The sequence below is a fragment of the Gambusia affinis genome, linkage group LG04 (genome assembly GCF_019740435.1).
Source record: "Gambusia affinis linkage group LG04, SWU_Gaff_1.0, whole genome shotgun sequence".
NCBI lineage: Eukaryota > Metazoa > Chordata > Actinopteri > Cyprinodontiformes > Poeciliidae > Gambusia > Gambusia affinis.
The window spans coordinates 6430237-6447091 of NC_057871.1; the positions used below are offsets into that span (position 1 = coordinate 6430237).

The 16855-nt window shown below is 38.7% G+C and overlaps 1 protein-coding gene and 1 long non-coding RNA gene across 7 annotated transcripts in view; one reads left to right on the forward strand and one right to left on the reverse strand.

The window, feature by feature from the left end:
• The window catches only part of myom2a (myomesin 2a), a 32592-nt gene that overhangs the window by 8710 nt on the left and 7027 nt on the right, over nucleotides 1–16855 (reverse strand). For 2 of the 6 annotated variants that reach the window (XM_044113560.1, XM_044113564.1), the window contains 18 exons: nucleotides 14855–14943; nucleotides 14737–14775; nucleotides 14324–14488; nucleotides 13639–13800; nucleotides 13375–13516; nucleotides 12223–12422; nucleotides 12083–12136; nucleotides 9437–9564; nucleotides 7714–7897; nucleotides 6955–6972; nucleotides 6256–6430; nucleotides 4497–4618; nucleotides 4326–4343; nucleotides 2403–2590; nucleotides 2195–2321; nucleotides 1315–1493; nucleotides 910–1024; nucleotides 85–244 (listed from right to left, as the gene is read on the reverse strand). In XM_044113560.1, coding sequence (XP_043969495.1) covers nucleotides 85–244; nucleotides 910–1024; nucleotides 1315–1493; nucleotides 2195–2321; nucleotides 2403–2590; nucleotides 4326–4343; nucleotides 4497–4618; nucleotides 6256–6430; nucleotides 6955–6972; nucleotides 7714–7897; nucleotides 9437–9564; nucleotides 12083–12136; nucleotides 12223–12422; nucleotides 13375–13516; nucleotides 13639–13800; nucleotides 14324–14488; nucleotides 14737–14775; nucleotides 14855–14943 — 2265 coding nt within the window. Of the gene's footprint in view, nucleotides 1–84; nucleotides 245–909; nucleotides 1025–1314; nucleotides 1494–2194; nucleotides 2322–2402; nucleotides 2591–4325; nucleotides 4344–4496; nucleotides 4619–6255; nucleotides 6431–6954; nucleotides 6973–7713; nucleotides 7898–9436; nucleotides 9565–12082; nucleotides 12137–12210; nucleotides 12423–13374; nucleotides 13517–13638; nucleotides 13801–14323; nucleotides 14489–14736; nucleotides 14776–14854; nucleotides 14944–16855 lie in introns of all 6 variants that reach the window. The other 4 variants (XM_044113561.1, XM_044113562.1, XM_044113563.1 and 1 more) reach the window with 4 other exon arrangements.
• On the forward strand, nucleotides 11063–16679 carry LOC122829198. Its single transcript, XR_006370338.1, has 3 exons — nucleotides 11063–11279; nucleotides 15760–16152; nucleotides 16513–16679. It is a non-coding gene; the product is annotated as an uncharacterized LOC122829198 (long non-coding RNA).

Consider the following 16855-nt stretch of genomic DNA (forward strand, 5'->3'; position numbering starts at 1 on the left):
TGTCACCTTCAGTTGTTGTAAAAATGCTACATATATATATTCTGCAGATATAGACGTTTCCCCCCTGAAACAGAGCAAGCTTACGTTCTGCCCTTCGCTGTGATGGTGGCTCTGGGGCAATCACCAACGGGTTTGTAGTTCTTTGACCACTCAAACTTGGATGTTTCACAGATCTCACAGGCCTCAAACGACAGGAAAACATCGCCGGTCTCCTCGTCCACACCGGCTACGATCTCCGAAGTTCCTGTTAGTAAAGATAAATGTGTTGTGTGTTAGCATAAACTGTATAAATAATAGCTGCTTTTACTTAAAGGGGCCCTATTATGCAAAAGTCACATTTTGAATTTTTTTTAAACTTCCATTTGGGTTTTGACTGCATCTAAAAACAGTCCAAGTGCTTAGAAACAGACCATCAGGGTGTTTTTTGGCAATAAGTTAATATTTCTTGGTGTCTGGAAAATGACCTCTGGAACATAATGTTATAATCAGCAGGCAGTGTGCTGTTACCTAGCAACCCCAGCTAAGGCTAACCGTTTCCTAGCAACCGAAGCTGAATTCCAGGATGTTTGGTAAGCTGGTTTTACTATTGTAGACGGCTGCTGGAAAAGACAAAGGTTTTGTTGCTGACATGCCCTATTTCTGCTTTTCAAGGATGTACAGTTGTATAAATGCTGTTTGCAGCTATTTTCACATGCAAGTGTAAACATTGAGTTAGGGGGCGTGGCCAGCAGCAGCTTATATGAATTTAAATTGACAGGAAGGCATAAAACAGCTCAAAATTAGTAGAACCAACTATCCTAACCTGTACAAAGAAGCATAGTAGGGGATCTTTAATGAAACATAAACATACTGAGGTGAGATTGCATCTAACAAACATGTTACGGGTCGGCAGCGTTAATTTGTTGTTACCTGGAAGAGCTTTGGCACAGACTGGGTCAGACAGCTCAGAGGTTTTTCCAACACCATTTGAATTGACAGCGCGGACTCTGAAGACGTAGCTGCTCCCTTCCTCCAGTCCAGTCACCTGTAGCAAACCATGTGGAGCTGCTTCAAGGTGCTAAATCAAAACTGGAGTCTTATAGAACAGTGTTTCCCAACCCTGGTCCTCAATGCACACTGCCCTGCATGTTTTAGGTATTTCCTTGCTTCAGTGCAGCTGATTTCAATTGATGACTGATTAACAGGCGTTTGTTGAACTGCAATCAGTTGAATCAGGCACATTAAAGCAGGGAAACCTCTAAAACATGTAGGACAGTGTGCCTTGAGGACCAGGGTTGGGAAACACTGTTATAGACAACTCCTCAGGTCTCCTACCTGCAGGTAACGATGACTCACAGGGTCTCCATTCAGAGTCACAAACTCACTTGAACCCTTCTTGGCCATATCCACAAAGTATCCAGTCACAGCACTGGCTCCAGTATAAACAGGAGCTTTCCATAAGATGACCAGGGACTGACCTCTGACCTCCCTGAAGCTCAGGTCGTAGGCCGGGCCTTTAATAACACAGAACAAGCAGGTTTGCTCAGGAACACAAAAGATAAAGCCTGGCAAAATCCAAAGTTTATTCCTAAATAGGACATTTACAGAGAACCTTGTTTAACATGCAAATGCAGGGCCGGATTTAGTGGAATGTGGGCCCTGGGCTACTGCAGGTTTCGGTACCATAAACACACAAATGTCTGACAATGTCAGGATTCCTCTGACCCAAATTGGTAAAAAGTGGTTCAGGGAGCATGAAGCTTTGCATCGTAGTATCAGCCTTGTTGAATAATAATTGAGTGAAACTCAGTCAGAGTCTAAATCATCCAACTCTGTCAAACAAGATAACTCATCTAGATACTAAAACGCAGTAGCGTCCTTAAGAGGGGGTGCAGGGGGGCGGGGCCCCATCTAGAAATAAAAAAAATAAAACTAACATTTTATTTTTCATTTTTGAAAATTAAAAATATCTAAAAATAATATACAATACATATGTAGAGTTTTAATTTTATCTTTAAAAATAAAGTTAAGTTATTAAAAATATATTTTTTCAATTTTAAAATTTAAAACTAAAATTGAAAACCAAAATATATACACATGTACACACATTTTCTGGGGCGCCACTCCCAGAACCCTGAAGCTGCTGAAAAGGTTATTATTGATCCAGGCTGATTAATATTATAACACTAACTAAAAACCTCAGAGGAACAGATACCTGGCTGCTCCATGGTCCAAGCTTCACATTTCAGCGGCGTACTGGGAGCTGATGCTAGACCAACACCAGCTAGATTAGCAGCCTGGATCCTGAACTCGTAAAAAGTTCCCTCTGTTAGATTGTCCACCTAAAATAACAAACAAAGCTTGATTTTAATTACAGTTAAAATATAGCAAGACATTATTTTTCGATGCTCCAGTAAACTCACAGTGCAGATCCGTTCAGTGACAGCAGCCAGGTTGACCTCCTTCCACACCAAAGTGTCAGCGTCCCGCTTGTCGATGTAGTAAGCGTTGACCTTTGATCCGCCGCAGTGTTTGGGTTTCTTCCAGGCCAAAGTCATGGAGGAGCCGTCACAGCTCAGCATGGTGATGCCGTACGGAGCGCTGGGAGTCGCTGCAAAAGGTCACAAGTTCCCATTTGAACTTCAAACTTTTCACATTCTCTTCAGGATTTGTACAGTAGTTTTTAAAAAGCATTTTAAAAACTACTGTTAGCAACAATTACTGTGATCACATGTGCAGAAGCGGTTTCTGATGGGGTGAATTGGGCATATGCCCAGGGCAGCATCGCCTCAGGGGCGGCATGAACTGTTATACTGATAAACACTTTTGTAGTGAAATCTGTTTCTTCCTTACAAAGTAATTATTTAAAAGTTGTGCAAATTAATTTGTTTCTTGACATGCTAGTGTTATTAAAAAAACATCAATTGACAATTGTGCAGTGAAATTTGTGTCTTTATTAAAATGCAACAGAAGAAAACAATTATAGAAGTGACAAATGGTGTGATTTATTATAATTTCATTTATTTTCTACAGTATTTATTTTTTGTATTTGTATTGTATAGACACGTTGCAACATGACATCAAGCACGCACGATTCTGCAGCAAACAACAACTACTATTGGTTTTAGCTGCCAACTTGTCATAACACGCTAAATCTTAAATGTATGTAAGACAAGGAGATGCAGTGCTTTGTTACTAGAAAACAAGGTCAGGAAAAAGTTTTAATTTAAAGAAAATAGCGAGCAACAGTGAAGTAGGTCAGTTATGCTAGCTTGACTATGACAACCTTAAGACGTAGATGTGTTGTGGAATCCTGAGTTTCAGTTCTGTTAAAAAAACAACAACAAAAAAAACTCACCAACTCTGACCGATCATCAGTAAATTAAATTAGCTAATCTACCACCTCTATGCTGAGACAAAGACTCATTAATATTTACAAAATAAAGATCATGAAATCACAATGCTGTAAAGCAGGGGTCCCCAAACTTGGTCCTCGAGGGCCGGCCTCCTGCATGTTTTAGTTCTCTCCTTGGTTTAACGCACCTGAATCAGATGATGGCTCGTTAGAAGGCCTAAGAAGAACATTGACATGCTGAAAAGGTTGTTGGTGCCACCAGGGAGAGAACTAAAATGTGCTGGATGCCGGCCCTCGAGGACCGAGTTTGGTGACCCCTGCCGTAAAGTATCGGATGTTCTGTTCTTTGTGTGGGAAATGCTTGAATGTTTTTTGATGTTGAATCCTGATACACTAGTGGTGTTGTCAGTTGCTAAGGCAACGGGTCTGTGTGTAGTGTGGCCAACATGGAGAGCTAGAAAAGAAGAATATAAGTTGTTCTTCACCGGTTTTCTGCATAATTTTTCCCTTTTCTGTGACGCGCTGCTCTAAATTAATCCAAGTTTCATTTTGTTAACACGATTGTTCTACCGCTACAGCACAACTATTGATAGCAAGCAAACAAATCATCTTTTTGCCCTTTAGTGTTTGTGCAGAAGCGCAAAATTTCCACATGTAAACAATAACATAACACACTTTTAGCTGCCTGGTATATAGTTTGTGCCTTGCTATGCGTGTTTGAACTATTATTCTTGTTTCTTGTGAATATTAACAGAAATTTTGAGTGCATCTATGATGGTGCAGGGCATGTCGGCCCAGGGCCCCAACCAGGATGGGACCGCCCCTGCACATGTGACCATCTGTGTTTGAACTTTTACTGAACCCAGTTTATCTGTGAAGAGTAAAAACTGGAGCAGAGGGAGATGAAAGACGTGGTTTTGTTAGGGTGAAGGAGGAACAAAAACAGGAAGTGAGTCAGTAAAGTTGGATATTAACTCATTTTAATACATACCATAATCCACTCCCTTCCCTGGACAGAATAATGAAACGAGACGTACTGAGGATGAGCTTTGCCACCTAATGGGTTACTTTTTAACTTTTTATTTTAAACGCTTGTAAATTTATTTGACCAGACGTAGGTTGAAAAAGTTGTCTGAGTCCCAGAGGTATTTATTTTTCTTACCCAGAGCCGGCTCCACGGCGATGGGAGAGGACTCCTGAGACTCTTCGCTGAGGCCAAAGATGTTCACAGCCTGGACGCGGAAAACGTAGCTCTCCCCTGGGATGAGGCCGTGGACCACAAACCTGACACACATTCAGTACGTTTCATTATAAATAACAGTAATCATCAGCACTCTAATCAGATTTAACTAAGATGATCAGGTGTTTTTTGTAATTCATAGCAATATTTTTGTAGACTAATAATAAGAAAAACCAATTGTATGGTTCTAATCCTGTGCTTATATGTTGTTTTTCAAACTACATAAATATATTAAATCAGGTTGGACTGTAGTCTAAATTAAATAAATTTTAAGATGAAATATTATCATCCGTATGGGATTTTGGAGTCACATATTGAATATTTTAAGTTTAGAACTGGTTTTTAATGGAAAATTACAGATCACTTGATTGCCAATGAGATAAACATGCTTTGGATCAGGACTTTAATGTGTTAATTTTGATTAATTAATTACATAGATCTGAATGCAATCAATTGCATTTTTTAATTAACATTTTTATTTAATTTATTTTTTGTTTACTTACAAAGGTTCTTGCTGGAACCCTGCGTATCTACATGTTTCTGGTACGGCCATAAATCTGACACACAAGCTACTTCCAAGAACAGCAATTGATGACAAAATCGTTTCTTCTTGACCTGGGAGTTAATTTTTGCATCAAAACCTGATCTGATGAGATGCTGGAAAAAAGTATTGTTGTGTTGATGTTATGCTAAAAGGAGTTAGCCTGTTAGCACCGCTATTCCAGCTGAAAATAGCATCTCAATGCTAAAGTTGTAGCAGCAGCACAGACGTCCGCAGTGCTAATGTCAGCGACTACAGTTCACACTTCTAAATTTGTGTTTTTTCAGAGATGACATGAATGATGAGATTTTTCTGAAGCATTTGAAATTTGGATGGTTATAATAGCTCTTTGCACCAATCTGATGATTGAATAACCTAAATAAGATTATAAACAACAACAAAAATAATTGTTGCTGTTTGTATGTCTATTTATTCAATAATTTAGCAGCAAATGGGGCTGTTGAGTTGAAAATTCTGCTTATTTTTGTCAATATCTGGTTTTTGATTAAACTGTGATTAATTAATTATAACCTCTGTAATTGATTAACAATTTTAATCGAGTTTCACCACTAGTGCAAGAGCAAATATTAGAAACATCGAGTTACCCTTCCGATCAAGACATCTTAGTTTACAGACTTTACAGTTTGGTAGGGATCTCTGCAGTAGTTCAGCTCTTAATCAGAAGCTCCAGTGATTTTTTAATCATGTCAAATTTTACCGATATAATGACAGGGGAACACCAGGCCTCTGTTTTGGGCCCACTTCTTTTTTTGGGACTGTGGCGCAAAAGAGCAAAACATTGAAACTGAAAAACTATTTTGAATTTTTTCTTTCGGACTCGATGTTCTTTTCAAACTTTTGGCCCAGTTTGGCGTTTGGGTGGCGCCTCAGGAGAGCGGCAGTGTGGGAATGTAACTGGCACCAAACAAAAGCAGAACAAAATGTTCCCTGCTGTTACATTCAGCAACCATGGGAAGCAGAAATTATGTGATTGGCTGCTTATGCCAACACACAGCAGAAAAACATGTTAATGTGACAAATTTTCTTAACCTCAGGTAAAGACAACTTTTTTTTTCCAGAAATCTCTCCCAGCAGTGAGAACTGGGACTGATCTGCCGTTCAGATCCCAGCACGTCTCACCTGTTATGTCTGAACGGTTTGTGGTTGCAGGGGAACCACTCCTTGGCTCCGACAACCCGGCCGTCGATGTAATAACCCAGCAGGTTTTTCAGATGTGTTGGAGCTTCCCATTGGACAAACACAGAGGACTTGGTGTTTCTGGTGGCAACAATCTTCCCCGGAGCCGAGGGAACGCCTGTTCAATTAAAACCCATATGTTAAAGAGGACAGGATCTATCTACTGAATGCATTTAAATTAACTTTGGAGTCAAATGGAAAATGTCATGTTGAACCAAAAATACGGAATCAACAAAAAATATACAAAAACGTCACACTGATTACATTAAAATCATGTTTAAAGTCTCTGAAGTTGAGTTAAAAAAGGACAGAGAAGAATTTTACAATAATCTAAGACATGAGAGATTATATAATCTGCTTACAACTTCTTCTTCAACATAGTAGTCAAATGAACAACTCTTTGTAAAGTGTTTATTGTCTTTTTAGTGAAACAAACTGTGACAGTTTATTTTGTGAAACAAGTGAGTGGTTTTGTTTTTCCAGACATTTACATCAACACAGTGGGAGACGGAGACGTTGGTGCTTTAACAGCAAACTGAAAGAGTGCATCAAAAACAGAGCAGAGTAGAATAGTCATTATTGATTTAAATTAAAGGTGCAAGACTCCGAATGAAAGTGATTTATGTTTTCATTCATACATACCAACCGGCAGCTCGATACCTGCAACACACAGTCACTTTTCAAATAAAAAACTGGCTAAACTTCAACATTTTACATATTGTGAGGTAAATATTTATATTTCAATAATGAAAAACCTTTAGCTACAAACTATGGGGTGTTGTGTAAAACGTTGCACAGTCAAAAATTAACAGCCGTAATTTGGGTTAAGAAGAAAAAAATAAGAGTTGTTTTCATAATATTATTCCTTTAACTGTACATTTCACAGTATAAAAATAAGTACTTAGTTTGAAAGCTAAATATTTAGTTTCACACCAAATATTAAGGGTAGAAAGAGACTTTGAAAAATAAAACCCCCTTTTCTTTTCTCTTATGACAGACTAAATAACCCAAAATACTGACTGTGTAACTTTACAAACGACACTCGTTAAAACAAAAATAATAAAAATTTTATACGGCTTTTCTATAAAACAGGGACTCAGTTTGAATTTCTGGAGACACAAACTGGTGAAATGATATGAGGGACAAAAACTATGTTTTGTCTCTCACACATTACTAAAGACTCACACACACAAAATACTAAAATTGCACATATAAACCAATAAAATATCACACACACACACACACACACACACAAAGCATATAGACATAATATTCTGAATGATGGGTCGAAAATGTATATGTGTGTGAACTAACACTAGGCTGAATGAATGAATGAATGAATGAATGAATGGGGAGGAGACTTGCATACTGGCCACATACTTCAAATCTGGCTGCTCTTACCATCCTCATCGACCTTTTGGATGGGCTCCGAAGGCGCCGAGGCCTCGCTGGAACCGTACATGTTGACGGAAAAGACTCGGAACTGGTACTTTTGCCCATCTTGCAAATCAAAAACCGGATAACGGGGCGAGTGCAGTTTGACGGCTGTGTTGATCCGCTGCCATGCTCCAGTGCCTGCTAAGCACTGTGGGGAGGAGGGAGGCATAGATGGTAGAGCTCCCATGAAAATTTTAACCCACAGAGACTTAATGAACGCTTCAACAGCTCAGCTTGTTGGATAAATCAAAACAGACAGGAACTGTTTCCACTACTGAGATGTTTCCAGCTTCCACTAGACGCTTAAAGCTGCAGTGTTCAACTTTTATAAAAACATGTTTTCTTTACATATTTGTTGAAACTGTCACCATGTTGTGATTGTCTGGTATGAATCAGATAATCTGTGTAAAAAACTGAGCTTCCAGTGCTAACTAGAAACAACCAATCAACCAGGAGGCGGGTCTTAACTAACGATTCTGGTACCTCGATTATTAAAATTCTTTAAGGAAAATTATCTCCCTTGAAGCTTCATTAAATTATGTTTTATTTACACTGGTCAACAGCTAAACAACTGTCTGGGGTTTTCAACTGTTTGGGGTAATTTTGATGTGCTGAATCCAGAAATCACATTGGTTTCATCACATCAGGTCATCTTCCTGAACTATGGATGCAACACGAGTGTCAAAATGCATGACTTGTTCTGACATCTGGGTCGGTTTCCTGAATCAATGAGTGATGAGCAGCGGGAGAGATTCCAGCAGGACAGAAAAGAGATGGAGAATTTTACACATTGAAGATGTAATGTTCAATTTACAAGGACTTACAGAAATCCAAGTTTATAACATTTAACTAAGACAATCTGTCAGAAAACTTTTCTTTTTCTCCTAAAACCTATTTTGGATGAGAAACATTAACGGAAATGAACTGATAATGTCACAAAAATGTAATCAATTTAGTCAGAAGATTAGATTTCTCTAAGTCAAATTAGAATAAAAACCTGACCTGATTGAGGAAAATGGATGTCATTTTTGGATTCAGCGGCGGAAAATATTTCCAATTCAGCTGAAAAATCATAGACAATGTCCAAAAAATATGTTTTTGTAACCCAGCATTATTTAGCACATCGTGTTGCGACCAAGGGATTATTTATGTTGTGCAACGCTCTCACTTCCAAGTTGTTGACTAAACCTAACAGCTAGCAGCAACGTCCAATTTTCAAATTTGATCCAATTTTATTAACTGATGATAATATCTGGGTTTTTATCGTTTTCCGGGGACCAATAAGGATCCTTAATTTGACTAGATCGATGCCTGGAGTACGGCAGCCTTTCTCCTCCCGTCACGTTAAGTTGCATCTCTGCCATTAGCACATTAAGCAGCAAGTACATGAGGATGATTGACAGCGTTAAGCCCCTCCGCCTTGTTCTGACTGGTAGTTTTTGGTTGCAAGTGGTGCCAACAATAGTTCAGTAAGAAGGTTGAGGAGATTGAGCTTTTCACCTGTTATCTGTCTCATATTATACAGCGACATGTTAACAGTTTTTAAATATGTAAGAAACATTGTTTTATATGTTTCAGCTTTTAACAGTTTAGACAAGTGAAGGTTTACGGTTCTGTTTTGTGCAGCAAAGATGGTACTTGGTGTCTACTGATAAAAATAAAGGGCAAACGGTGAAGCAACACGAACCTTTTCAATGATGTACCAGAGCGGAGCTCGTCCGCGAGGGCTGGGAGGCTTCCAGCTCAGCACCACGTACGATTTGAAAATCTCTGACGCATGCACGTCCGTGGGCTCGCCAGGGATAGTTACGTAGCCTAGATCGGGAGTGAATGCTTCTCAGGTTCAAAGCACACACAGCAGAAGCCATTGCAGGAGTCCCACAGTAAGAAGGCTTTGCTAAGATTTTCTGTTACCGAAAATTTCAGTGATTTTCAGTTTCTCTCCAACAGAGAGGAGAAAACTGCTCTCAATAATTATATTTATTTAATTATTTTAAGAAATAAACACCACCTGTCTCATGTGTGTAAAAGATTTAAAGTCTCAGAAAGTCTCAGAAAGGGTCTAAATTTGATTTACTGTTTAGAAGAAATGCAGGACTCCAACAACAACCATGTCTGTATCCTGTGTGTGTTATTTTCTCTTTAATTTGATGGTCAGTGTTTCGAGTTATTGGCGTAGGGTAGAGAATGAAGAGTAATCAGGCTTAGTAAAAAATTAAACACTCTATTAAAGTGTGAACAGAAAAGCTGAAAGAACACAAAGTGGGAGAATCCAACGTTCAGTTAAAAAATTAATTTGTTAGAAATTCAAAGAATACTAAAAAGAGTTTAACCACCAACAAACCACCAGAAGTGACAGAAATGACCAAAACCTACCAATGAGGTCAGGTCTGAAGGAAGAACTGTACAGGGCGATGCAACAAGAGGAACAGCAGAACAGATCTACAAAATCCTAGACAAACAGACCACAGAAACAATCCAGCATCTCCCAGCACAGGGTAAGATACTAGCAGGAAAAGATGGACCAAGTGGCTGGTTTGGTGCACAAGAACATCTGGAGAAATCCTAGGTCTAAACGGGAATCCCCTCTCAAAGTGTTGGAAAGTAAAGGAGCTAAGATCTAGTCTGACATCCAGAACCATACGGACAAAATAGCTGAACAACCGGATATTGAGACCATCAATAAGTAGCAGAGGACAGAGATGGCCAACAGAGAAATACCAAGGGGCCAGGAAAATCTATCTATCCTATCTAGGAAGCCAGCTATTTAATCAGCAAGCTACTTGTTAGCCAGCAATTTAATTAGATAGCTAGCTTTTTAGTTAGCCAGATATTTAGTTAGCTGTCTACCTATTTAGTTGGCTAGCTCGCAACAGATGAGAGCTGTTGTGATCTATCTATCTATCTATCTATCTATCTATCTATCTATCTATCTATCTATCTATCTATCTATCTATCTATCTATCTATCTATCTATCTATCTATCTATCTATCTATCTATCTATCTATCTATCTATCTATCTATCTATCTATCTATCTATCTATCTATCTATCTATCTATCTATCTATCTAGCTAGCTAGCTAGCTAGCTAGCTAGCTAACTCTAGCTATTTAGTTAGCAAGCTACAACTCAACATCGGATTTATCTTGTACTTCCACGTTTGCATGTGACACATTGATCCATTCAAACTGTTATATAAAAGTATAAACACGGTTGTGAATAAGACTATAAAATTTATCTATCTATTAGAGTCTAATTATTAAATTTATGACCCGATTCTGACTCCATTATGCCGTGTCTTGAACTCACAGCGATGCTAGTCCGCTTCACCGCCCTCTGAGACATCCTTACATCTCTTTTTTTAACTGGTTCTTCAGCACTCTTTCTACACACTGTATATTTAAATTCAGTAGGGGAATCTGGAGTAAGTTGAAAAACCTCCTGTTGCTAGGAAACGGTAAAAAACCTTGATCATGTGACCAAATAGCTAGGAGGAAGGAAAAGGAATCATTTGATGAAGTTTGTAAAGGTAAGAACCTCATGGGATAAAGTGGTTAGACTTTTATTTCTTAGACTAAATTCAATTTAAAGAGTGGAAAATATTTTATTATCATAAGTTTCATAAGAATTGTGTTTAGACCATAATAGATTTAAATTAGTTTTATGTATCAGTTGTGCTATGTATAAACTGAAGATAAACATTTTACCTGAAGTCAAAATGGTAACTTTGGGTTAAGTTGAATCATGAGACAACATTTTTGGACATGCTACATTATTGAAACAGTTATGTTTACATTTGATCTGACTGTTTGAAAGAATGCACAATATCCTGAAATATATGCAGATGTATAAGTTAGCGATCAAGCTAAAGTTGCTGTGATGTAGTGATCATAAATATGAGAAATGTCTCATCTTACTCCAGACTCCCCTGTAGTTATGGTTAAATATGGGTCTACAGAAAACAGGCAAATAAAAGGCAAAGTTTTGGAAAACAGTTTCTTAAAGGAGATGAAACAGCATGAGACCAAAAGAAAGTAGGTGTAAAACAAAGCACAACTTTAAACTTTGCTACTGTTACCAGTCCAAGTCTGAGACATTTTTCAAACCCTGTTGCTTTTGCTCATCACGACGTACGCAGATAATAAGATATCAAAGAACCTAGAGTCCCATCAGTTTGATTTTTAATATGAAGAAATGTTGTTTTATTGTGGTTATTTTATGGCAGTGTGGAACAATGGGAATGAGTTAGTATTCGGTGGAAATATAAATTATTCTAGATAGAAAAGGAGAGCACAACTCTGCACAAAGACCAGTCTTTGTGCACTACTGTACCTTCCAGTTCATCATCCTTGATCACTATGTCATATTTCCCTTCAATTTTTATCACTGGTTTTGGAAAGGAGGATAAAAAAATCCATTAGGATCCGTTGACGTCTTCCTTCCCCGTTCTCTGTATTTACCTTCGTCGGTACCTTGCAGGCGCTGACTCTCCGCGGCATCGATGGCGGTCACTTTGACAGACTTGCGTGACGGTCTGCTGATGCCTGCGCTGTTCACGGCTCTCACTCTGAAGTAGTAGGAGTAGCCAACGCCGAGGCCACTCACCGGGTATTTGCAGATCTTCACGGGCGCCGGGTTGCACTGGACCCAGGTGTCAGTCCCAGCTTCACAGCTACGCAACAAACAGGAGACAACATGGCAAAAGCATTAAGAGTGTTATTATTGATGGTTTTTCACCATCATTGGCAAACTTAAAGATCCAAAATCTTCTTTTGGTTGGTGAGGTCAATGTTTTTTTTTTTTAGGAATAGCTCCCTACATCATCGCTTAAAAAAGTGATTTATAATTTTATTCACAAAACTGTGCAGTACCTGAAACACACAGTAACTTAAAAAAAGTAAAAATTAGCTTAAAACATTTTATGTATTGTGAGGAAAACATCTACATTCAACAAATGTGAAACTCTATGAACTATGGAATGTCGTTTTTAAATGTATGCAAACAAAAATCAACGTTAAAAATTTGGATTAAGAAAAAAATAGGTTTTCATTTTTCAGCGATTTTTTTTTATTCTTTAATTTATACAGGTCACAGTTTCAAACTAAGCTAAGTATTTAGCTTTAAACTAAAGATGTACTTAGGAAGCTAGATATTTATATTTAGACTAAGCATTTAGTTAGCTAAATATTTAGCTACCACTGTAAATATCTAGCCTCAAATTAATCATTTAACTCCAAACTAAATATTTACTTAGGAGGTTAGATATTTAGCTTTAAACTAAAAAGCTTCATAGTTAGTAAGCTAAAGATTAAGCTTCAAGCTAAAGATTTACCTGATAGCAACAAGCTGAATATTTTCTTTGCTAAATACCTAGCTACAATGTAAACATTTTGTCTCAAATTAAATATTTAGCTCCAAATTAAATATTAACATAGGAAGGTAAATATTTAGCTTGAAACTATGCACTTAGTTAACAGGCAATATATTTAGCTTCAAATTAAATATCTATCTCTGATCTAAATAATTTGTTTGAAGCTAAATATTTAGCTAGCAAGCTACTTAAGTAGCTGGAGTGCCAACGTCTATTGAAAGAGAGCCTGGAGTGCTTCTGGCTGCTGACTGACCGATCCACAAAGTATCCGGTGATTGGTGCCTCGTTGACTGTGTTGGGGGGTTTCCAGGCAACCAGGACGTAGTCCGAGTTGACGTCATACGCCTTGACGCTCATCGGAGCTCCAGGAGCTCCTTTCACAGACGCAGGAGCATCTAGAAACCAAATTAAAACAGACCAGTATAAGCACGTAGTTAGACGGAATACACTGAATCTCAGGGCAGGCGCTACAGCTTTGACGTAGCTAAAGCTAAGCTAACCGTACGTAATGTCTAACCTGAGACAAACAGGTAGGCGCTGTGCTCAGCGGTGCCGTCCTTCGTGAAGATCCGGAGGGTGTAGAGTCCTTCATCGTCTTTGGCCAGCTGAGGAAGAGTCAGAGACGCTGCTCCTCCACCCAATGACATCTCCACCAGGTTACTGGGTTTCAACAGCGTGTCTGTGGGAATGAATAAATGGATGACCAAAACATGAACTATTGAATGAACGAATGAACGAATGTCCAAAACTACAAAATGAATGAATGACTAAAACACAAATAAAGGGGAAAGATGAAATTGTGGATGGATGGATGGATGGATGGTTTAACAGATGGATGGATGAACGGATGGATGGATGGATGGATGATGGATGGATGGTTTAACAGATGGATGGATGAACGGATGGATGAACGGATGGATGGATGATGGATGGATGATTTAACAGATGGATGGATGGTTTAACAGATGGATGGATGAACGGATGGATGGATGATGGATGGATGGTTTAACAGATGGATGGATGGTTTAACAGATGGATGGATGGTTTAACAGATGGATGGATGAACGGATGGATGGATGATGGATGGATGGTTTAACAGATGGATGGATGAACGGATGGATGAACGGATGGATGGATGATGGATGGATGGTTTAACAGATGGATGGATGAACGGATGGATAACGGTTGGGTGTTTGTCTTACCGTCTCGGTACCACTGGGCCAGCGGTGGTACGTTGGGCAGGTCAGGAACCACCACCATGGTGCAGGAGAGTCTGATGGAGCTCCCCTCCACCCCAAAGCTCACTGGGAATCTCTCCAGTAGGGTGACCTCCAGCTTACTGGGATGGATCTCAGTCAGATGGGGGACTGGACCGGGACAAACAGGAAGTGGTCACCATAAGAATGTTTAAAACCTCTGATCTCACATCTATGGGACAACATTAGGGCCACTGAAGTCTGACTGAAATCTGACTTTGAAACCAGAATTATGACTATTTTTTTATTATGATTCTGACTGTGACCATTAGTTTCAGCCCCACAGTAGCACATAGAAACATTTATTGCTACTAATAGTTTATTACTACCAGCTTGTATTTATAACAGTGTAATCTTACCGAGACCAAGCTGGCAGGACTCTCCAGCTCCTGATGGTCCTGTCAACAACATAAAGTTACAATCAGTGCAACACCGGCATCAAGACTATGAAAACAAAAGCGTCATGGAGAAGCTTACTCTTTACAGTAACCATGGCCTTGCTGGTAGCTGTGCCATGCTGATTGGTTGCCATGGCGCTATACTCTGCAGTATCACTCACTACACACCTACAGACAAGCAAACACAGTAAAACATAAAAACATCCATCAAATCAATTTTAGAAATATATGAGAGAAAAAACGTCCCCATTTGAACTTGGTGTTCATATGTAATGAATTAAAAACCGTATTGGGATGGATGTGGACTTTCTCTATGAATTTAATTTATTGTTGTTTGTCACATGTACAATGAAACATACAAAATAAACAGAACTGCAACCTGTAAGGTTTAGTAAAGAAGAAAAGGACCTTTTGTGTTTGTGTAGGAATAGTTGGACTGTCATATCTCAAAAACATTATTATGGCATTATAACAATTGTATGCAAGTATATAATGTTGCAGGTACAAAACTTTAAATATTTTTATTGCCTTTTAATGTCTGAATCCAGATGTAAACCTGATGGAACTGTTGTGAAACTGAGCAGAGCTGCATTTAAACAACATTTTGGAAAATCTTAGTGAACTGGAGGAAACTTGAAGAGAAACAGGAAACCAAAAATAATTTCCGAAACTAATAAAGATGATAAGAATAAAACGACTTCTAACTGGAGCTATTCATTCATTGGGTGTACTTAGTTTTTCCTATGACACTATAAGTTGGCAGGGAAACTTTGTTCCTATGTTTGTGTACAGGAGTGGCTGATCAGGTTTATGTTTATATAACTATTTTTACCCTAAAACATCCATATCAGAGGCTTGTTACAGCTTTAATCCATTTGGCACTTTCTCTTTTTTTAATTCTAGCAGCTTTAAAAAAATCTCTGAATTAATTTTACAGCTGACCCAACAACAGGTCTTCCAGCTTCTGTATTTTTCTGTTTTCAGGCTGCCAACACTGAGTTAAGGGTCTTCGTTCCACCCTGAGGGCGAAACTTAAGGACCAGACAATCTGCCATGACATCAAGTGCATTCCCTCTATAGAAGGAAGAAATGTGACCTTCACTCAAGACAGAACTATTTTAAGATGATCCTCTTTCTCAGCTGCTGCAGCATAAAGTCACTCCTCTCTCTAACACTGTTCCTACTTGTTTTCACGTCATGAATACGATCTTTTTTTATTTACATTGAGTAAAACGTTAATAAAAAAAACTTCAGGGAAAAACCAACACCAACAGAGAGGGGAGAAGAGATTAAAGGAAAGAGTGAAGCAGGAAGTGAGAGACAGAGGGATAGAAATCACATGCGGAGGCAGGAATTCATGTCTCGAATGACACAAAGGTCAGCACTTTGATACCAACAGCTGATGGCTCCGTCAACTCGATGCCGTAATCTGTAACTTTCAATCTCCTGTCTCCTGAGAAACTGAGCTCAGAAAAACCAACGGTAAAAAAGAAAAGAAAACTACACTTTTTGGAGCAAAATTTCCATGAGACCAAAGTTTCGTTGGAATAATTAGTTGTGCAGTATTATGTGTTTTCTAGACACTTAATGCTATTTTATAGCACAAGCAACTAACTATGTACTTATAAAAATGTTGTATATATCAAACATGACTTAAAAGAAGTTTACTTTGTAATTTAATGCCTTGAAGTTGAGCCTCTGTCTCTTTAAAAACTCCTGCTCTTTCTGAAACTACAGGAATTCATCACAACATGGCTCCTCTATTAACCCTTTAACAGCGTTTTTACCAGCGCTGCACTGACCAGCTCAGCAGATGTGCAGTTCCACCAGATGTTTGCTAATTGCTGCTGGCTAGTCTGAAGGAGCCATGTGGGGGGAGACGGCTGCTCTGCTGCAGGGAGGAAACTGCTGCGGCTCAGAGGAGGAGCTGCACCTTGAAGGTGGAGCTAAGTCCACCCAGGCGTTTTTCACAGCTAAATGGTTGCCATAGAGATTAAACACACATGAAAGAATCAAAGCAACACTCCAGGTTTGTTTTTGATGAGGGGATAACATTATAACATAATGTAAAACTCAAAAA